Here is a 22,856-nt window from a genome sequence, read left to right on the forward strand (position 1 = left end):
ACCTGGCCTTGAACACCTCCAGGGATGGGGCAGCCACAGTTTCCCTGGGCAACCTGTGCCAGGGCCTCACCACCCTCACTGTGAAGAAATTCCTCCTTATGTCTAGTCTAAATCTGCCCCTCTCCAGTTTATACCCATTGCCCCTAGACCTATCACTACAAGCTTTTGTGAACCGTTCCTCCCCAGCTTCCTTGTAGGCCCAATACAAGTTTACCACATAGTGAGACAAGATAATGTAGGTTATCTGGAAGCCAAGACACTTTACTTCTGGTTCCTTAAAAGAAAGGATAAAATAGCGTTACATCAATTCCTTTAAGTTCATCATTAAATTTTTTTAAAGATACTGAGTAGAAGAATTCTCAAAAAACCTGCAACATCACGTAAATATTTTTTTATTGTTCTATAGTTGTACCTTAGATATATTCATTAGCTCTATATGTTTATACTGCTTTAAAAACATCTACTTATTTGCCTGTTCGTGCAGATACAGGAAAGGCTATGACAATACAACAGAAGCAAAAATATAAATTTGCAAGCATCATCGGATAAAATTGCAAGCATCGTTGGAAAACATTAAGCCTAAATCAAACCTATTTCACACTATATTATTGTTTAATCTCCAGATATTCTCAAGCTTTCAAAAAGCTGAGAATAACCCTAGAAAAAGACCATAATCACCAGAAGACTTTCAGGGAGTATTTTTCCTCATGTAACTCCTATTGAAAATTAATTTGAAATTTTGAGAAAACATTTGAAAACTAGACAAACATACACATCATGCAATTGCCTACCTTATTAAGTTTTTCCATGTCTTGATAGTATCCTGCTGCCTTTTTCTGTTCTTTGGTCACTTCTGAAACAAGCCTCATGATAGTTTCTCTGCTAGCTTTGGATTCTATCTCATGGACATTAAGAGCTTCTTGAAAAGCAGCAACCTGATCTTTTAGTGTCAGATTTTCTTTGCATATTTCAGAGACCTAGAGAAATAATTCAAATATTAGTAACTTTTAAAAAGCACTTAACAATTACATATATTCATCCCAATACACCTGCTCCTAATCATTCTAATAAAGACATAGTGTTTCTTATGACCCATAGATCGGATTTATAATTAAGTTCTACTATTTCTTTCTAAAAAAGAGTAGAAAGACAACTAAGATGTGAACCAATTTTCCACTAGAAACCCACATCTCAGTGTAATGAGTTCAGATTTACTCCCACATAATCTTCATGATTCATTAAATAGGTGAAGAGCTACTGTCACTACATATCAGTGCTTGACCTGTAGCAGGTCAGAAAATGAAAACAGATCATGTTGGTACTAGCTTCATGTGAATAACAGATCATTTCCATTTGGCTTGTTAAGATTTACGTCACTCATTTGGAATGAGAAACCAAAAGCTGCATTTCACTCTTGAAAACATCTAGGCATAGGGAGATTTGAATTAGTAACAGCTATTTCATGAGCATATTCAAGGGTACAGTCAAATACCTAGTGGGTTACTGTTCTGAGCAGCCAGTACCCTGGAATAAGGAGTCATTTCCAGGAGGATTCTGCAGCCGTGTTGGTACGTTATGTTATTTCCAAGAAGGGGAATACATGAATGTGGGCACTTTAAAGAGTGCATAAGAATAAAAAAAAATGTACACTGACTCCTACTGTCAAGACATTTATTACGACTAAGCCAGATCAACACTGTCCTGGGCAAAATCACAATGTAGAAAAGACCCCGAACAAAAAAATGCATTGCTAAGTTTTCCTATTGTACTCAGTACAAATTAGATTTCCAAACTAGATTCATTACTAGGTTGTTAAACCAAGACATCCATGTATACTTTTTTAAAAAACTTCAGTTACTTCCTTAATTTAAAATGTGCAAGATCTAGAGCAAACATCTTTGCCTCTAATGACAACTAGCCAAGTTCTGTTAGAGTATCTATTACAATTTCAATGTGCTTGTAACTAATCACTGTGATATATACCCAAATAATCTTAATTTATCAAGTCTTCCTTAGGGACAGAACTCTTATAATAATATGAACATAATGAAATAGAATTTCCAAAAATACATACTATTCTCCCAAGTGAAGAAAAACAGGGATAGCAAAGACTAGACAGACCATAAGAAAAATGCATAAAACTAGGATAAATTTCCATCTAGTAACATTGATAAAGGTCAAAAAAGGGTATGAATAATTTTGCTTTCCTAAATGGAATCTTAGTTTTTGGAAATTCAGAAGTTTTCTGAAATGAAATAATGAAGTTTGATGATTAAGTCTCAAGTTTACAAGTCAACTAGTGACTCCCAGTGTTAATATTTTTAGGATAGCCTTTGAACACGTATCTAATCAGGATGGTATTTAAGAACTACGGGCTGATTAAATATTTATGCAGATAAGAGCAGACTGAGTTCACTGAGAACTGCTAGGGTTCAGTACCTTTGAAAATCAGCCCAATATGAAAAAAATCCATCTTAAGTTACAGCACTGTCTGTAAATCAGTATTTAAACACAAATACTCCTGTCTTCATCACTTGCTTCATTTCTTTAACAACTGAATATTCTTTTATTAAATTGCTATACAAAAACCCTTGCTTACACAATCACCTTTGACATTAAATATTCCTGTGGTTCCTCTTTTTCTCTGATGTCTGTGTCCAAGAATGCAGAAAGCTGTGTAAGGAGCTCTTCATACTTTCTGCTGATTTTAGAAGCTTGAGTCATGCTTCCTTCGTACTTAGTCAAATATTTACTAATTAGACCAGAAAAAAAAAATACACATCAGAATTAATGTTCTCTGAAAGAGAATTCTAAGCAAAAGACATTATCCCAACATTACTGTTAGCTTTTCCCCCCACAAAATGAATTTTTAAATTATAATTCTTTATTATTGAAAATTATTTGCTTATCAGAGCATAGCACTATTATCAGTGTTCAAAGTAGGCATGCTAGTTATTCTGGACTCATTTTTTTTCCATTTCTGATTTCCTCCCTCCTCTCTAGGCTGGCAACCAAACATGCAACAGAGCATCAGTCCATAATCAAAATGCAATATGAGACTCTTAAACACACAGTGAGTGCAAATACTGTACAGTAGATAGTTATAAATTAGTAAGTAAAAGAGATGGCCCATGAAAAAAATTAAGATGTTACCGTAGGTGGGAGATCAGCACAGTTGTCAATGCTGCAAAGTGGAAGAGAGTGGAAGAATCAGAGATGAAAGGAAAAACTTAATTACTGCTCTAGACAGGATGAGAATAGTTGCATGTATACTGAACAGCACATACCACGACCCAAAAGATCTCTGCCTTCTGCAGTAGGTGCTGGCCCTCAGAAAACAAGTGCCTCACAGCTTCCTCACCTCCAAGCACCTTCCTCTCCTTTATAGCCCCAACATAACTAAGCTGTGTAATGGTCAATAAACTGCCTTCCTGAGGAGAGGTACGTTAGAGCTGAAAAGGTATGAGACTCCAGAAATGCCATATAGACATGCCTATATGTTGGAATATTGTAAAAGACTGACCAACCCCACAAACTCTTGTGTGGCTCTGAAAAATGAAGGCATAGCAGACACAGAACCATGACTCCTTCTAAAAGTAAACAATATGAAGTACAAAGCACATACTTGACAACTCTACAAATAACCTAATTACTCCAGCAGGGCCATAAAGGTGTGAGCGCCTAGAAAATAGGCAATCAGATACAAAAAAAAAAGTAGAACACAGCTCTTTGACAGTTTTGCTAGCTCTTCAGAACTAATGAGCAAAGAGAAGGGGAAGAAAAAGAAGAAAAAAAAGCTTTTCACAGTTCAGTTCAGGCTCTAAAAATACCTTGGCAATAGACCTGTTGAGTAGAAAAGCACCATTTTCAATAGGAGAGGTGTACATATTGGGAACCAATCACAGAATTCATTAAGCATATTTTACTATATCCCTAGGTATAGAATGTAAATGTGGATTTCATGCCTACTGCTTGCTCTTCCCTTTTATTAATGGCTTTCTGTGAAAAATCTTTCTTGAATACCTAATTAGGACTGATGTGTCACATACTATTCAGGTGTCCAGACTAACCAACTAAAGTCCATTAAGTCAATACATTGACTAGTTCTAAGTGGCACATATAACCACTAGTGGAGCATGAGAAAAAGCTTTGAAAGCATACAGTATAAATTCATGACCAATCTGACATGCTTGTTCCTTGCAAAAGAGCAGACTCTCCCTCCATTTTTGCCTTCCCTTTTTCCAGCACTCCAGTGGAACACTCCAGGTGCACAGTGAAATGGGTCTGGGATTGGTAGAGCAGGAAGCTAAGTTTTTTATTTTGCTCACTTTTCTTTTGGAGCACTGGTCCCTATCACCATGCAGCAACACAAATCCAACTGCTGACACACGTCATGGGCAAAACAGAGCAGTCAGGACTGCACTGGGATTGACAGCATAGATTTATGCCACATAAAATTGATAATGTCACTATAACAATAACCTAGTAAGATACATAGTATTTTGGCATTTTATTTTAGTGAGTGAGGCAAACAGGATTGGAGGCTTTTTCTTCCTCTTTTTTCTTCCTTTCTCCTCCCCACCCCCACCCCCCCAAAGTAGCATTTTAAAGAATTTTAAAAATCATTATCTCAGAGATTGTGGTATTTGCTACATTGCCAAGATGTATATTCACTTCTTGACTTAACTATCTCCTCACTTATATTGGGATCATATCTAAAATGTTTGGCGATAAACATCAGCACTCTCCAGGCAGGGCTTTTGGTAAGTCAGCTGGTAATAGGCAAGCGCACTGCAATGGATTTCTCTAGGTTTTAAAATAACTTAATTATCCACCTCTAATGCACAAAGTCTAGAAGAGCTGTACAAAATACAGATTTGGGAACTACAGATATCTAGTGAACTCTCACCATCCTCTTAACTAGACAATATTGGGAGAGACATGGATATTAGCCTTGAAATGGTGGAAAAAGATCCATTGTAAAAGTCTATAAAATGTCTATTAGTATACTACGATTCACTGATTTTCGACTTTTACAGTTCAGAATATTTACACACCAATCAGTTTTATTTGTGATCAACATTGCTATCAGTCTGCATCACACAAACCTGGAATATTAGCAGTTAAGCAAAACTGACCGATATACTATGCTAAGAACAATATAGTTAAGGATGCTGGTTTTTATTAGAAGTTTTACTCAATCAGTATGCACATTAAAAGAATTTAAAAAGAAAAACAAAAAAAAATCCCCACACAACGTCCAAAAGAAAGCAGAAAAAAATGTTTGGTCTGAAAGCTGAACAAACATTAACAATGACACCTTCAGGATGCTACTAGCTGGGAATTGCACCATATTTTCTTCATTACACTGCTCCTAACAGACAGCTTTACATTGAGGAAGAAATTCACTTGACATTGTTCCAGTTCTAGCTGTGACACAGAAGTGTGTAGGAGCAGCACAGTAACTCACCATTGCACAGTCCATGCAGCACATCAAGTGACAGGTAAATGTCTGCAAAAGATGCCACGTGATAAGATAGAACAAGGCACTAGACCGTAGTTGCAGGTACTGCCCATCACAAGTGTGCAATGAAAGGCACAAAGTTTGCCTCAGTGCCATACATGGAAATACCTGAATGAGGAAGCCATATGTATTGTTTCTACTGCTTCAGACAAACAGGCTCAAGATTTGTAAACAATGAGGCTGCACCAAGCTGACTTATATCATCATTTCTCCTCTGAAGGACAAAACCATCAAAACCCCATTTATGGGCTAATAACTCAAACCAAAATTCAAATTTCAATACCTTCCACACACTTGGATACAACAGTTGTGCAAGGCATTGCAACAGAATTCACATCTGCAACAAAGTCTGTCCACCAATGTATTTTTCTGCATCAAGAACTTCACCATTCTGTCATCCCAAAAACTGTTCCTCTCACATGAATCTTACTTAAGTTTGGCACTTTGCTCATGAAGCTCCTCCTTCAGCTCCTGGTTTTCCTTGAATGCTGCCTGGGCTGTCAGCTCAGCCTGATTTTTAGAAGTAGCGAGAAAACATGCCTCTTCCTCCATCTCCTGAACTCGGGCTTGCAAAGACTGGAGGCGAGACATCTGTCTAGCATTGTTTTCCTTGTAGCTTTCAGCTTCAGCCTTCAGCTCTTGAAGAGATGCTTCTTTAGAGACCATCCTGGACCTGAGTTCAAGAAGCTATGGACAGAAAAGGAGGAAACTCATGAAAAAAAGGAAGAACAATTTTGCCCAGGCTGAAATCGCTGACTGCATTACAAGTTTAGTAATGTGACACAAATCACATACTGGAACAGAAGAATAAGAGTCTCAATCACTACAAGACTGGGTGGAGGTACACAACTTTATTTTCATATAACTAGGAAAAAGCAGTACAAGAAACGTGCTTGTAAAACCAAAAGCTGCTGTTGCATAATACAAGACAACTTTTCAAGATAATTTCTTACAGGAAGAAAAATGTATTTGCAAACTCAAAATTTAGGAAGACCCCACCTTAAGTTCTGTTGAACAGCCTTAATTCACCTCCTTTATGCATCTGCGTTACAAGACAGCCATTAACACCACTATTCCCTCTTTTTTGTTTGCCTCCTCCCTGCTCCGACTTCTGGCACACAATTCCACAGATAATTTACAGCCCTGAGGATTTCACAGCAAAGTACCCTGTTTTATGAGGGTGGAGTCATTTGATGACTTGCAGCATATTCAGAGGGAAAGGAATATTTTGAGAGTTCTGTTGTAGACAACCTCTTCTCAGCTTATGCAAATAGTTATTTTTTTGGCCTGATAATCCAATAAAATCTAGCTGGACTTACACAGAAACAGCAAGAGAGCCTTTTAAGGAAGCGTGGGAGGAGGGACATCACTGCCAAATGTCAAGGGTCTGTTCCAGAGATGATGCTAGAGCTTCCCAACAGTAAAGGATTTCAGGTGTTTTTCTTCACTTTCCCCTCTCTTTTATTTAAAAATACCGTTTTCCATTGAACTATTTCTGCTACAGCTTCTCTAGAAGACTGAGCTTGAGAAAGACACACCAGGCACATAAAATTTTAGTATGTTTTACTTTGTTAAAAGGAACAACTAATTTAAAGTGTATTTTTTATTACAAGAAATGTTGAGGCATGTTCCAGCTTTCCTGAGAATTCCAATCATAAGCAGCAAGATGCAATCCAAAGCATCTATGTCCTACTACATAAAATTCACAGGCAAATAATTAAGATATGTTCAGTGCTACCTATGACTTGTGCTGTGGCTTTTAACTTGTAGCAAACATTTTAAGGTAACAAATATTTAAGACATTAATCTGTAATTCAGGACTTCAAGAAATTCACTTCTCTGCCAAATGCTTCCAGTGTGACCAAGCTCAAAATACTCAGAGAAATTCCAGTAGGCCAATGAGCCAGCTGAACAGTGATTGCCTTGCAGAAGAGAGGTCCAGCTTCTGCTCCCAGCCATGCACAACTGTCCTCTCCATCTCACCAGCTCTGATATTTGTCTGGCTCCTCTGAAAACAACTTAAATAACACAGCTGACAGGAAAGAGGAAAGGGAGCTGGACATGTCACAGAGAAAAGACTAACACTGAGAAATCAAGTAGGAGGATCACTGCTGCTGCAGCAGCACAACTTCTGATGAGCTTAAGCTTCACCTGCAAGCACTGGTTAATCAGACACTTAGGAGCTGACATAAAGCAGAACTATTTTTGAGAAAAGCAGCTCTGCCTTTTCCCAGGCTCTTAGGCTTCGTTTTCCTACTCTGCCCTCTTCTTGGAGCTAGCAGAAGCACTTATTTGGCTATGAGGTGAAATAAGATTGGGAAACTGATCCAGCTAAAAAACAACCTAGAAGGAGAGGTTTTATTTTTCAGTTGCATGAACTCCACAACAACACAGTGCACCGTAAAACTACACATATATCTGTGCCAACACAGGGGATGGAGCAGTGTGGGGAAGGAAATGAGTGGCTAAAAGTACAATAGGATTGCTTTGCTTGGCAGCTGGTCCAAGCTTAGAGAGTTCACAACCTTAAAATTTCACTGTGGTTCAACTCCCCATCTGTAAAATGTGATATTTTTTCTTCTGTCCATTGTCTTTGTGGTCAGTTCCAATAGTAGAAAAAGTAAGAATAATCCCACATCATGAGTTTTACACAGTACTCAGCAGAACAGGGCTCTGACCTCAGCTGGGTCACGAAGGTCTACATTAACTTGCTTTCTTCACTATTCTTTCACTTTTGCAAGCACAGTGCTGAAAGAATCTATAAATCAGTCAGTTGTGCTGAAAATAAAATTCAACATGTCCAGTAATAATTTCTTTCACTGAGAACATGAGATTCTGTACAGCTTTTTAAAACTGAAATTCAAAGTACTGATCCTAGATAGGCCTTAAGTGTAGGGGACCTCTGCAGTAATTTCAGGATAAACCGGTCAAATTCAAGTTCAGCCAGTGGACAGTTATCCCTGTAGTTCTTGCTCGATACTGTGTTAACAATCCATTCTCCTACAATGATACATGCTCTTGCTGTTTCCCACATTCAGCTAAAATTACAGAAATTTTATTTAACTGATAGAGCCTTTTTTAATGCTCAAGTGCTATGCAAGTATATCACAAAGCACTTCACAATGTGCAACAGAAATACACATTTATAAAATGTACAGTTGTTTAAACAACTAATGGAATGAATATTCACAAATTTCATCAAACATATTTATTTATGTATATTTATGAATATATACACCTAAGACTATGTGTGCAAGTAAACGTAAGCCTTTCATGTCTCCTAAAGGCAGATTTGACTTCATTTTAAAACTGACCACTGCCTGCATTGCTGAATTGGATCCAATCAATCTTATTCATTCATACATTAAAAAAAGAATACTACGTGTGAAAATAAAGAAACTCTAAAAATTATCCTCTAATAAATTCTCTCTCTTGAGAAGTTCTTTAGCCTTTCTAGTTACAATCAATCTCATGAGCTCAAACACAACTTTACTGGTGATGAAAGCAAAGCAAATCTGGGGACCTGTAACTTAAATAACATGGAGAAACAGGTGAGGATAGGAATTTACATCTTAACTCACCAGTAACAGGAGGACATCTATCAGAGCTTTTACACAAGCACAATTTAGAAATATTAACTTTAAGGTTTAATTTAAGAAGAGTATAGTTCATTTAGACAACAATGATGATAAAAAGTTAGATTGCTTCAAATCAAATATAAACTCATAACCAGTTCTTAAAAACAGAAGCAAAAGGAGTAAAAACTACACAGAAATTCTAAAAAGAAGACTGCTACAAGAAACAAAAGTTCTGTATCAAAAGCAAGAAGTTTTGGACCTTCTGCAAGCTTTCTATTCTATGTCAAGTAACTGTAGAGAATCCTCAGGAGAAGGATTTAAATGTACCTCTGACTGGACACAATCATGCTTCACTAAAAGCGCTGCAAGTTCGCTTTGTGCAGTTTCGGCTGCATCTCGATAGTGATTCATCTGCTCTCTAGTGACAGGAATATCCAAGAGAATATGATTGTAAGATTCCTGGTAAGACAACATGAAAATAAAACCATTAGACATCACATTCTTTCAATATTTTTGCTTTTTTGTTTAATTAAACTGCTCAAGAGCATTTACTCTAAATACACTGTTCCCAGAGTAACTGACCCTTAGTGAAAAACAGAATAACCAGTCACTTTTCTACCAGTGACCACTTTCGTCTGCAAGTTCAGCCACCAACACCAGTGCTAAACTATATTGGCATGTTAATATTCCCCCTCAGCAACCCCATGGCCTTCCACTATTTACAGCTCAAGTTATTTCCAGCAATTTCTACATATTTAGCAACATTCAAAAGGTCCCTCTTCTGCAAACTCATCCAGTCACTCCTTCAACTCATGTTAATTTTCACCCAAAGGGAGTCCCTCAGGTATTTTACACAAAGAATCACTTCAGGTTTTAGATTTGAGTTACGTTGCATGATCCCTCATTTTTATTTTGGAAGAAATTATAGAAAAAAAGCAATAGCTATCAGCCTTCTCTGCACCACTCAGGACTTCACAGATTTCTCTCATGTCTCACCCTCCATGGTCTCTCTACCACGTTGAAGATTTCATGCCTAATCAGACACTCCTACCTGCTCCTCAAAGTCATTTTCTTTAGCTTGCTCATAAAGAATCAAGATGAGAACCCAAGCATGGTTCAGGTTAGAAGGGGCCTTAAAGATCATCCACTTCCAACGCCCTGCCACAGGAGGGAAACCTTCCACTAGATCAGATTGCTCAAATATGTGGGTTTACTTCTGACCTGCCAAAGCCAAAGGTCCTTTTGAACTCTCTCACTTGGACATAAACTAAGCTTTCCAAATGATGCTTCCTGATCAGCAATCACCAAACTGACTCTCTGTCACCTTTTTTCAAGCCCTTCTGGTATATGGCAAGTAGCATCTCTGTGCTTCTAGCACAGTCTCCTTCATAACACTTGTACAACTCTTTTAGCTGTACCTTTTAGATTCTTTATGGAAAGCTTTCTTAATTTTGTGTGGTTCCACCCTTCTACAGTAGAGCAGAAATGGGTTGCATTTCTTGGCCTTTGTTACTTAAATCCTTCAATTTGAAAATTCAGACCTGAGGTCTTGAGTTTCATTAGACAGAACATCTTCAGAACAGAACCATGTTCAGGTAATGGTGAGAACACACAAGGCGGAGATAGACATGAGATTTTTATTCCATCAGCTCCCACACAGGACTGAAACATAACTACAGTCCTAGCTCATTTAGGCATGCCTTATGAAATGCAAATTCCCTCAGCTAGTGCTGTTGGAACAATATATTCCAATGCAAACAGAGACAAGATATCTTCCCTTCATGTTCTTCTACATCAGCATTGGTTTCCAGGCTGAGATAAATTACAAGTTCAGCTCCTACTCATTCTAAACAGAAAAAAAATGAACAACTTTCTAAATAGGTGAACATTTAGTAAAATAAGCCTCTACCAAGAAATGCACACAGAAACCTCTGGGGAATAACGCAGCTTGGACTGCAGCAGAAGATAAATTACTTTGGACTAGTTTCTGTAGCATTGTTGACTCTTCTTTAATCTTTTTTCAATACACTAGCACACACTGAATTAGATCCATCAAATTTAATCCCATTCATCTCCCTCAAAGATGCTCAGCTGTGCCTTTTCACAAAGGAGTTGCCACTCTCATCAAGCCAGACTGATACATGTAGTACTGCTCATGGCCATCTACAACATAGCACACAATCTCTGAGATAAAAGGGTTGCTAATTTTCTCAACACTTTATCACTGTTCTGAGGGAGTGAGAGAAGGCATGTGCCATCTCTTTGCTACTTTGTCTTCCTTTTTGCTTTACTCCACTTGTTTCACATTGTACATGAAATTCTTTGATGTAGAGAAGGTTTTTTTCATTCTGGAATTTTGGAATTCTCCAAAACCATGGCAGGAGCTTGCAAACAGTTACACTGTGTATGTTATTTGTGTATGTTGTTACATTTATATTCCTGAGTTGATGTATGTTTTCCTTTTCTTCCCTAAACAAACACAGCTACTTCTTACTACAGAAAGAAGGAAAATATCTCATAACTGATGAAATATAAAAGTTTCAGAGCAGAGTTGAATAAAGAAACCCCCTGCTCAGCAGCAACAATCAACGTAAGAAAACTCTTTACAGCTGGAACTTCTGAAATGTACATGGTCATACAAATCTAGATTTTCAAATGACGAGCACTTTAAAGGTGCAGATACATATCCAGAAGGATGTAAAGAGGTTTAAATGAAGTCAGGTGAAAAAAGTCAATAGGAATTACTCTTTCGCTTATTTATAGTGTTAGATTTACAGAAACAGACCTCTACATCTTCAGTGCCTCAGTAAATAAGAAGCTATTCATACAAGGTGACACCATGACACGGAATTTGGTAGGATTATCATACTTTTGGCAGGGAACATGCATGTTTTAAGTAAATAATGTTCTATGTTTTGCCAGCAGCCATTTATATGCCTGATCATTAATCACACTTATAACAATGCAATTAATTTGGCATGGCTCTGCTATAAGGGCAATATTTGCAATGCAGATGTAGCACTTCAGTATCTCTGTAAAAAATAAGATTTGTAATATTTCATGAGTACTATGTAGTTTATACTGTTTATTGTTCACAAAACCAGAATGAATAAAGTGTTAAAAGGAGGCAGTATATAGGAGAAGTCTTAATAGATTATTATCTAATCAACCCTAAATAATCCATGTTTAGTTGTTTTTTCCATTCACATTAACAACTTTTTTGAACCCTTTCCACTTACTTGTAAGAAAATGAAATTTTCATTTTACTTCAAATGCGAAACAGAAGCTAATTTTGTATTTACAGTACTTAAGAGTAATATATACTTAGACTTTTTGTTTTATTAGCTATAAGCGTGCTTTAGAAGATCAACAGCATAAGGCCATCATTGTTATTAGGGTGGGAGGGCGTTTTCATTTTTTTATGAAATAACTACTTTCATCTCCCTGTAATAAGGCCTGTAGTTGGCAAACTTAATTTGATTCAGAAATAACAGAACTTCAACTACATTCAGTAGTTTTACACCTCACCACATACTTTCAAAGCAGCCAGCTGTTCAAGTCACTCACTCCCATTCTGCTTTTGACAGCTTTTCTTTTATTTCCTGCTACATTTCTTATTTCAACTCTGATAAATGCAGTTATCACTACCACTGCCCTCCCTTTTCCAAAATTTATACATATAAAAAAGTCTCTGTTGAAACAGGAAGCCCTCAGGAAACATTAAGTAGTCATAAGTAACAACCACTATCCTGAGTGACTTGTCGATATATTGTATCTTGCCCTGAGATGCTACTCAGAGCAAGGATCTCTTCTTCCTGTTTCGAAAGCAACTAAGCACACTGGGGTTGGCATACCAAAAATAATGATTTACAAACCTTTGTCAACTCCATTCTACTTTTGCTTCTACAAAAACAAATAGGAGGAAGAGGGAATAGAGGTTGAAAACTGAATAGATTCGCAATATAATAACACGACATAAATTTTTCACAGACCTGCTTTACTAAACTATGTCACAGGTTTTCCTGTGACTGTCAGCAAAGTAGGGCTTCTAAGCACAACACTATGAGAAAGTTTTTCTAGTTGTCTGTCAGCTTTGATTGCCTCCACAGTATTCAAACCAACATCTAAATAAAACAGATATCTTCACTTTGACTTCTCTGGGTTACTTTCACTGGTTCAGCTGCACAACTAGGCTTTGTGCAGTTTTACTTCCTTTTGCCACTGCTTTTCATGTGCTCCAAGTTTTGATTTCTCCTTTTATCTTGCATCTCTTCTATGCTGATACATTAAAAAAATAAATAATAAATCTGAGGAATAAGCACACGATCTATCCTAATTGAACTATTTCTTTTTTCTCCTCAGATGTTAGGATAAGGGGTAAGGTAAAGGCCCTTTGTACCTACATATTTATACAGGACTTAATACACTGGTTGGAATCAGTGGCCTATTCAGTAATTTTCATAAAGCCTAGTGTCATAGCAATTCATACTCTGAAAACAAACAAAATGAGACATCCTGAACCTATAATATTTCTTCCTAAGACAAATTAATATTCATGGGTGTATATGTACACAAAAATTGTTCTAATTTCTGAGGATATAATGCAGTAGCACAGCTTACTACTATTATTTGCTGCAACAACAGCGAAGATGCCATCAACATGAAGTACTGGGAAGAACAGGCAGTTGAAAGTTTTCCACACAGAATTTATATCCCTATGAAATCCCAGGGAATATTAGTCCCTAAAGCTGCTATTGGATCCATGGGAGGCTAAAGTGCCCTTCAAGACAATGGGAGTGAAGAGGAATTCACTTTGTTTGGGTTGATCTGCTGGAAAAGGTAGCTTAAACATTGTGATTTGATTGTAACTATTCTAAACTAAAGCTAGAAACTTAGAAGTTTGTTGCCATCCAGAAGCTAATGAGCTTAATTTTCTGATTAAACAATCAAAACACGTTCTAAAAAGGCCATTTTCAAAACTGTCTTCTATAAACTTATTTAAAAAGAAAAGAAAGTTCTGCTTCACCATGCAGGGAATATTCAATTTTTACTTTATTTTTCAAAATAACATATCCTAGTATAAAGAAAGAGAAGTTTTAGAACACCACTTTTCATAAGATCTGCAGGATAAAAACCAAGTCTTTAAATAAATAACTGCAAACTACATGAAAATAAGGCCCTGGACAGATTTTAGAGATTCACTGCTGAGTCTGAAGACAGGTAGCACATGGCTATTGCAGATTTTGCTTCGCAGCAGGAGCTAGCCAGCCAGCCAGCATGGACATCACTTCAGAATAGCCACAGCAGTTATACACACCAATAAGCATGAGGAGGGTAAGCCATTGTTACACAGTAAGTCAGATACTGTTAATTCACTTTAAAAGAGACTAAAATGAATTGGAATAATTTTGGAAAATAAACAACACAACAAAACCCCAACCAACTTATATGCATATTTTGGGTAAGGCTGACTTCTTTCTAAATAAATTATGCAGTTTGCTTATCAGAGATCTCAAGATGTTTGAACTGATAATGATTTATTAACATCAATTTCAAAATTTGCAAGTAACATTTCAAAACCACTTCAGTTCTTTCAGTTTCTTTTCCCCATTATAAAATGCCAGAAATTTCCAGTTACTCTTGACATCTTCCCACTCGCTGGAGCCCTCCATCCCCTCTCTGATTTCCACTTGCAACCAGGCCCAACTCATTCCTTGCAGGTTTTGTGTGTGCAAGACTGAAAGTTCTTTTTGTACTGTTGTTATACGCCTGTAGAGTTTTTATGCCCTAGAGTACTGTTCCAGAAACACAAAAAATTAGGTAAAGTATTCCCAACAGCTCAAATAAATTATGAAAGGGATTTTCTAAATTCCTTTCAGAATGGGCACCTCTTAGCTCTACCATCCTCCCTTTGCAGTAATCACGGAAAGGTATTACTGAAAGATAAAAATCACTCTCTGGTGTTTTTCATCTAATGAAGACAGTCGTTTCAAGCTTGATTAAGAGGCCAAACGAAAGCTTCACAGCAATCAAAAATGTAATCTTACCTTCTACTACTACAAGCAGCAGTTAAAGATATTTCATCTTTCGTTTTCCTCTCTGTTAGGATGAGGTGATGATAAATGCATTTAATGTGATGAAAGATAGCAGTCATCTCAAGGCAATTACAGAGACACATCACCTACTGTAAATATTACATTATGTGGTTTTTGTTTTACTTCATCTGTTGCTTGCATGGCTAAATTAAGGAGTTTGGATCTCCCTTGACACTTTATCTCACAGCTTTTCCAAAATTAAAACCAAGAAGAAGCTGCTGTGTTTAGTCTCAAAATAATAAAAACGGTAATTGCTAAGTCAACATTTAGGAGAAACATATGACAAATTTAAGTATTTATGCAGGGATTTTTGCAAACCACTTGCCGTACTACTGGTTTTACTTTATCAGTGCCAAATAGAGTTAAATTACTTTTGTAAGAGAATAGTTTGAAAGAGAGATTTAAAAAACAAACCATCTTGCAATGTCAACACACTGGCAGTTTTCCTACAATGCCTATCATACTTTACTACAGCCAAGGAAAGACAAATATTTAAGTGTGTGGGTATATGCACAATTAAGACTGATTAATGCTGTTGTTTGATTTGCGTTTTGTAACCTACATTTTATAAATACAAAGTTTTTAATGTTCTTCTGAGTCACGAAAGTAACCTCCACAAACTATTTGACTTCAGGTCAGTAGGATGGGGAGCAGGTTACTGTCAACTCTTTAACTAACCAGTACTAACAAAATCTTTGTAATTGGGTCAAAACTGTCATATTTTAAAAATGGCATTTGATTTTGCCATGACAAACTACCAAAACTCTGTAATATTTGTCTCAGAATAATAGAGCATAGTTGCAAAACTGACATTCAGTTACTAAGGAGATACTGAGCTGTTCACAAAATAATAAATTGTTGCCCCTTTGTAATATAGAACAAGTTTTTATATATATCTTTAGTACCGAAGGGTCTGAACCTTCTAAGCAATATCCTTAAGCTTCTCCTTTAAATTCACATGAAAGTGAGCAAACCAGTTTCAAAGAAGAAAAAATGCAAAGAAGAAATTCTTAGATAACTATAAATTCCTACTCCGTGAAGATACTCCCTTTTGCAACACTTAATGAGAAAAAAAGCTTGTGTCCTTGAGTCTGTACAGATAAGCTATAATGATCAGCTTAAGTTCATTGAGCTCAAGTGCACAACTCCTGCTGGGTAAAGCTCTGCAGAAGTTGGGGTGTTGTTTGGGTTTTGGTTTTGTTCTGTTTTTTTTTTTAAAAAAGCAAAGTTAAATATAAAATGGGAAAGAGAACTTCAAAGGAGGGCATTACAGTCAGCCTCAATGTCAATCACCCTCCACAGAAAGCTGTTGGAGACTGGGATGGCTGGGGTGATGGGGAGGAAAGGAAAAAGGAGAAAGGTGATGAAGAAAAAAAGGGGGGGAAGGGAGAAAGCAGGAAAGGGGTAAAGGGAGAAAAGAGGAAAGGAAGAAAAGGAAAGGAGAAAGGGAAAGGAAAAAAGGACAGGGAAAGGAAAAAAGGGAGATGGGAAAGGGAGAAAGGGGGAAAGAGGGAAAGGGAGAAAAGGGGAAAGGGAGGAAAGGGGAAAGGGGGAAAAGAGAAAAGGGGAAAGTCAGAAAAGGGCAAAGGAAGAAAAGGGGAAAGGAGAAAGGGAAAAGAGAAAGAGAAAAGATAAATTGAAAGGAAACAGGGAAAGGAGGAACTGAAAGGAAAAAGGGGAAGGAAAATGGAAAGGAAAAAAGGGGAAGGAAAATGGAAAGGAAAAAAGGGGAAGGAAAATGGAAAGGAAAAAAGCGGGAAGGAAAAAAGGGGAAAGGAGAAAGAGAAAAGATAAATTGAAAGGAAACAGGGAAAGGGGGAACTGAAAGGAAAAAGGGGAAGGAAAATGGAAAGTAAAAAAGGGGAAAGGGAAAAAAGGGGAAAGGAAAAAAGGGGAAAGGAAAATAGGGGAAAGGAAAAAAGGGGAAAGGAAAAAAAGGGGAAAGGAAAAAAAGGGGAAAGGAAAAAAAGGGGAAAGGAAAAAGGCAAATGAGAAAGGGAAAAGAGAAGCCGAAAGGGAAAAGGGAAAGGGACATGGAAAGGAAAAAAGGGGGAAAGGAAAAAGAGAAACCACCACCAAAAAAACCTAACAAATAAAGCAACCAACCACGCAACCCCCGCTCCTCTCCGCCCCGCGGTACCTGCGCCCCCGCGCTGCGCCCCCTGCCCGCCGGCCCCGGGCCCGCGCGGGGCCCAGCGCTCATGGCGGCCGCCGCCGCGCCGCCGTCCCCCCGGCAACGGGCAGAGGCCGGCGCCGCTCGGGTCGATGCCGCCTCTGCCCGCGGGCGTCCCGGGGGGGCACCTGCTTGGGAAGGCGGGGAACAAGTGCTCAGTGCCTGCAGGAGAACAGTCTTAGAAAGGGACGCGCAAAGAAACGCGTTTTCCATTTCCACTGGAGAGGGGCAGGTTTAGACTAGACATAAGGAGGAATTTCTCCACTATGAGTGTGGTGGGGCACTGGCCCAGGCTGCCCAGGGAAGCTGTGGCTGCCCCATCCCTGGAGGTGTTCAAGGCCAGGTTGGATGGGGCCTTGGGCAGCCTGGGCTGGTGGGAGGTGTCCCTGCCCGTGGCAGGGGTGTTGGAACTGCATGGGCTTTAAGGTCCCTTCCAACTCAAACCATTCTATGATTCTGTTTCAAATAGATCATAGAATCATAGAATCATTAAGGTTGGATAAGATCTCCAAGATCCTCGAGTCCAACCAGCAACAGCACCGTGCCTACTAAACCATGTCCTGAAGCGCCATATCTACATGTGTTTTTAATACCTCCAGGGACTAAGACTCCACCACTTCACTGGGCAGCCTGTTACAATGCTTGACAACGCTTTCAGTGAAGATTTTCTTCCTAACATCTAGTCTAAAACTCCCCTGGCACATCTGGAGGCCATTTCCTCCCATCCTATCATTTGTTGTCTGGGAGAAGATACCAACACTCACCTCTCTACAACCTCCTTTCAGGTAATTGTAGAAAGCAATAAGGTCTCCCTTCAGTCTTCCCAAAGCTGAACAATCCCAGTTCTCTCAGCCGCTCCTCATAAGACTTGTCCTCCAGACCCTTCACCAGCTTCATTGCTCTCCTCTGGACGTGCTACAGCAGCTCAAAGTCTTTCTTGTAGTGAGGGGCCCAAAACTGAACACAGAACAGGGTTGAAGGTGCAGCCTCACCACTGCCAAGTACAGGGACACAATCTCTTCCCTGGTCCTGCTGGCCACACTGTCTCTGATCCAAGCCAAGGTACTATTGGCCTTCTCGGCCACCTGGGCACACTGCTGGCTCATGTTCAGCCAGCTGTCAACCAGCACCCCCAGGTCCTTTTCAGCCAGGCAGCTTTCCAGCTGCTCTTCCCCAAGCCTGTAGCATTGCATAGGGCAGTTAAATGTTACACAGTGAAACTATATACCTGAGAAATTCACCTCTAAATTTTTCTCAAAAAAGGCAAAATAGAGACAAGCAGATCAGATGAAGTTTGAACAGTGGCTTGCTCTTACTTGGGCACAGTTTCCTTCTACCCTCCCAGATGCTGCAAAAGGAGCCCCTCCTGCATCCCAGGATGAGGAGGCAGACAGCCTTGGTCACTCTTAAAATACCCCTCAGCTAAAAGGGGACCTCCTCCTCCTCACCTCGGTTCCAAATGAAGTAGATAAGTATAGGGAGAGAGGAACTGCAGCCAGCACTAAAGAAAATAAAATCTTCAGGTGTGTAGGTGCTGCACATCATTTGCTTTGAAGACCCTGTGAGCTGCTTAATCGCATCTGCCCCGGTGCCTCTGGGATGCCATTTCTGTACTCACTCACAAGTCAAACAGTATTCCAGTTTTCATAAGAACACTGACTTATTCATGTTTTCCCGAGAAGAAAATAGAAAATCCAGGGAAAATAGTGATGTGATCTATCTTTCTTTCTTTCTTTGTCCTACCCTCTGTAAGCCTGATGCCATTTCACTGCCACTGCCAAGGACAGGGAAGATCCTGCCCAAGCAGAGAAGTGTCAGTGTGGATCATCACCCTATTTAAAATGTTACACTGCTAAGGCAGTAAGCTAAACAATGCCATACCTCAGCTGGATCTGCCACTAAACTCATAAAGGAAAGGAGAAAAATCACTTAGTGTGAAGAAGCAGTGCTAGGAACAGATATGAGGACATGAGGAGCCATGTGAGGAAAGACACAGTTGCCATCAGCACGTCAGGTGATGACAGCTCCCTGGTGGCATGTTTCCACTTCATCCTCACAGGCAAAGCAACACAGGATGGCATACAGGGTGTGTAAAAATCATAGAACAGTATGGGTTGGAAGTGACCTTAAAGATCATCCGGTTCCAACCCCCCTGCCATGGGCAGGGACACCTCCCACTAGATCAGGTTGCTCAAAGACTCCTCCAGCCTGGCCTTGAACACCTCTAGGGATTGGGCTTTCATGACTTCTCTGGGCAAACTGTTCCAGTGCCCCACCAACCTCACTGTAAAAAACTTCTTCCTAATACCTAATCTAAATCTACCCCTTGTACTACAAAAACCATTTTCTCTTGATCATCATCAACACAAGTGCTCTTACTGTTGCTCTACTAGAGGGGCGAAACCAGTAGGGCATTTCTGAATCAAAAATTATTTAGCAGTGATAGAGCAGATCGGGGTGTGGAGAAGGTAGCTGCGAGTAGCATATGCTGCAGATTCCCCTGAAGTCTCACAATTGCTCCCTGGGAGCAGGGACCCTGGTGCTACTCTCAAAGGGAGCGAGACAAGAAAGTGGCTGGAAGAAAAGAACAATGAGCTTGGCCAGAGAGGAACCGTGTACCCAGGCTGCATCCCTGCGGCTCAGAGATAAATGCCCAGCAATCCCCAGTTCCCACTTCAATTCCATTTAATTCCCAAGCCATGGTGATGAAAATTTCAATTATCACAAAGCCTTAATAATTCTATGAGGATAATATTCCTGACCTCCCTCTCCCTTTTTTACATCTATGACTGTTCTTTACCTGAGATACCTCAAATACTATGCTTATGGCTAGGGAGCCCAACCAAAATTTTTTGCAATTTCAGATGCAGGATTCATGGCACTGGATCAAAGCTGCTTCTGCCGCATGGTGCAAAATGCTTGTCCTGTGTTAACTCAGTCTGCAATTTAAATCTGTTACACATTTTTGACAGGTTAAGTTTGTACTGGCAGTCTTACATAAAAACAGCATAAACTTGGCACAAGTATTAATGTCTTCTGCAAATGTGGGAAAAAAAATATCATCCTAGATTTGTCCAGCACCTGACTACAGCCTAATGTGTCCCACTACCAGAGCAGCATGTAGATGCAGGACTAAATGATTGTGAAACTTTCTCCTAACTTTCTTAAACATGTGCTTGAGCACACTTTCCCATCGCTAGTCCTGCAGTGCCACAGCTGGTTCAAAAGTAGTACTTCAGCCATTTCTGCAGCTTTCTAGAGGATGCTCACACAGCTGTATCTTACCGAAGATCTATAAAGATATTCAGCTTTTAAAAAAAGCCAAATCTTTTGAACTGTAGCAAGAGTAAAAAAAAAAAAAAAAAAGACAAAAAAAATTAGCAAAAGGTTTAGTCTGGAAATTAGGAAAAAAATTTTCACAGAAAGGGTCATTGGGCACTGGAACAGGCTGCCCAGGGAGGTGGTTGAGTCACCTTCCCTGGAGGTGTTTAAGGCACGGGTGGACGAGGTGCTGAGGGGCATGTTTTAGTGATTGATGGGAATGGTTGGACTCGATGATCCGGTGGGTCTCTTCCAACCTGGTTATTCTATGATAAAATTCATATAGCACTCTGAAAAAGAATGGGGCACTGTGAGGGGGTGCAACAACTACTTTTCAAGTCATTTGACTAAGAAAAAGTATCTTATTACAGGATGCTAACACTTTTAAATGCTTCAGACTTGTTTGCTTAATGCTACAGGTAGAGTTCTCAAAAGGAATGTGTTTCTTTTTCCTTAGTAGGGGCAGGAAATAACACCTTAGGAAGAGTTAGTTCAGGATTTTTAGTTAAAAATCTCAAGGAGTAATTTTCATGAATGAGATTCTATATGTTGTGTTACAGAAAACAGATGGACAGGAGGTTCTTAGCCTTTCTGAGCAAAGAATGATGCAGAATCTTTTGAATCCATGTACCTAATAAAGTGACTCTGATTTTTAAACCAGAAAATTTTAATTAAAAAATTGCTACAATCCTTCCCTTTCTTGATAGAACTCGATGCTAAAACTGATCGGGGTTATGAAATCCCAGTTCTAGTAGCCAGTACACATAGAATATCACACCTAAATATTCAGATAGGTCTGCCTGTTCCTAAGTATCTGCTCCTTGTTTAATTTTATATAAGTAAATGAGAATGGAGATACCAGAATAACTTAAAAGCTAAAAATCACATGGTGACTTTCCCCTCCGTCAATGAGAGACATGCTTTGCACCTTGTGGGGTATAGGTGGATGGAGAGCAATTGTTCCAAATACCCCAGCAGTTCCATATTTCTGAACACTTCAACCAGATATTCCTAGCAAGTGACACAAATTAGCTCAGATTGCTTTTCGAAGTGCTTAGTACACCACAGGCCAAAATGACATTCCTGTTTCAATATCTGCATTTTGCTAGTGATTCTCTATCCCATCCAAAACCAGCAAAGAGAAAATAGAGCTGAAACATATTCCAGGCCATGAATGGCTATGTAAGGACAGTTCTCAGTTTCCTGAACAACCTTTCTATATACAGCATCACTGAAGGAAATCAGATTTACCAGTTGGCAGGTCCTCTGCTGCATTATTTCACATACACAACCGTTTTAAAGATTAAGCCGTGCTCAGCTGTTTCAAGGAAACTCTATGGGATTACTTCTGGCACAATATTCTGTTCGGTAACAGGTCAGGGGACAGAAAGCCTTTCTCTGCAGGTGCCTAAATGTCAGGAGTGAAGAGTCTGGAGATGTTCCTGTGCCTTGTGTCAGTCTTAAGCAGCATAACACTTGAATATGCAGGATTTTTGTACTGATTCTTCCATACACAGAACAGGAGGCCTGGATACCCTCTGCCTCCACTCCATCATCCATTTGCCTGGGTGTCAGGTGCTGTATTGTGGAATGCTTTGGGTTTTAGAAGGGACCTTTACAGGTCATCCAGCCCAAACCCCCTGTACATGCAGGGACATTTTTAACTACACCAGTTTGCTCAGAGCCCCATCCAGTGTCCCCACGGATGGGGCCTCCATTACCTCCCAGGGCAACCTGTTCCAGTGTTTCACCACCTTCACTGTAAAAAAAAAAATCCTTTAAGACCAGTCTAAAACTGCCCTTCCTTAGTTTAAAAACATTACTCCTTGTCCTATCACAACAGGTCTTGCCAAAAGGCATGTCTCCATATTTCCTACAGGCCCCTTTAAAAACAGGAAAGCTGCTATCAGGTCTCACCACAGCCTTCTCTTCTCCAGGCTGAACCACCCCAACAGTCAGCCTGCCCTCAGAGCAGAGGTGCTGCAGCCTTATTGTTTTCACGGCCCTCCTCTGTGTCCTTCTTGCGCTGAGGGCTCCAGAGCTGGATGCAGTACTACAGGTGAGGTCTCACCAGAGCCAAGTTGAGGGGCAGAATTGCCTCCCTCAGTCTGCTGGCCACAGTTCTTTCAATGCTGCCTAGGATATGGTTGGTCTTCTGGGCTGCA

The 22,856-nt window shown here is 39.4% G+C and overlaps 1 protein-coding gene across 2 annotated transcripts in view; it reads right to left on the reverse strand.

Annotated features, from left to right (window-relative positions):
- ARMT1 (acidic residue methyltransferase 1) overlaps positions 1-22,856 on the reverse strand; it is a 347,283-nt gene that overhangs the window by 314,801 nt on the left and 9,626 nt on the right. Inside the window, exons 6-9 of one of the 2 annotated variants that reach the window (XM_069852109.1) lie at positions 9,430-9,561; positions 5,955-6,211; positions 2,608-2,752; positions 792-977 (exon numbers count right to left, since the gene is read on the reverse strand). The exons of the other annotated variant lie outside the window; for it this stretch is intronic. Of the exons in view, the coding sequence (XP_069708210.1) occupies positions 792-977; positions 2,608-2,752; positions 5,955-6,211; positions 9,430-9,561 (720 nt within the window). The remainder of the gene's footprint in view (positions 1-791; positions 978-2,607; positions 2,753-5,954; positions 6,212-9,429; positions 9,562-22,856) is intronic. 2 annotated transcript variants of the gene reach the window in all.

This window comes from Phaenicophaeus curvirostris, chromosome 2 (assembly GCF_032191515.1).
Source record: "Phaenicophaeus curvirostris isolate KB17595 chromosome 2, BPBGC_Pcur_1.0, whole genome shotgun sequence".
Taxonomy (NCBI): domain Eukaryota; kingdom Metazoa; phylum Chordata; class Aves; order Cuculiformes; family Cuculidae; genus Phaenicophaeus; species Phaenicophaeus curvirostris.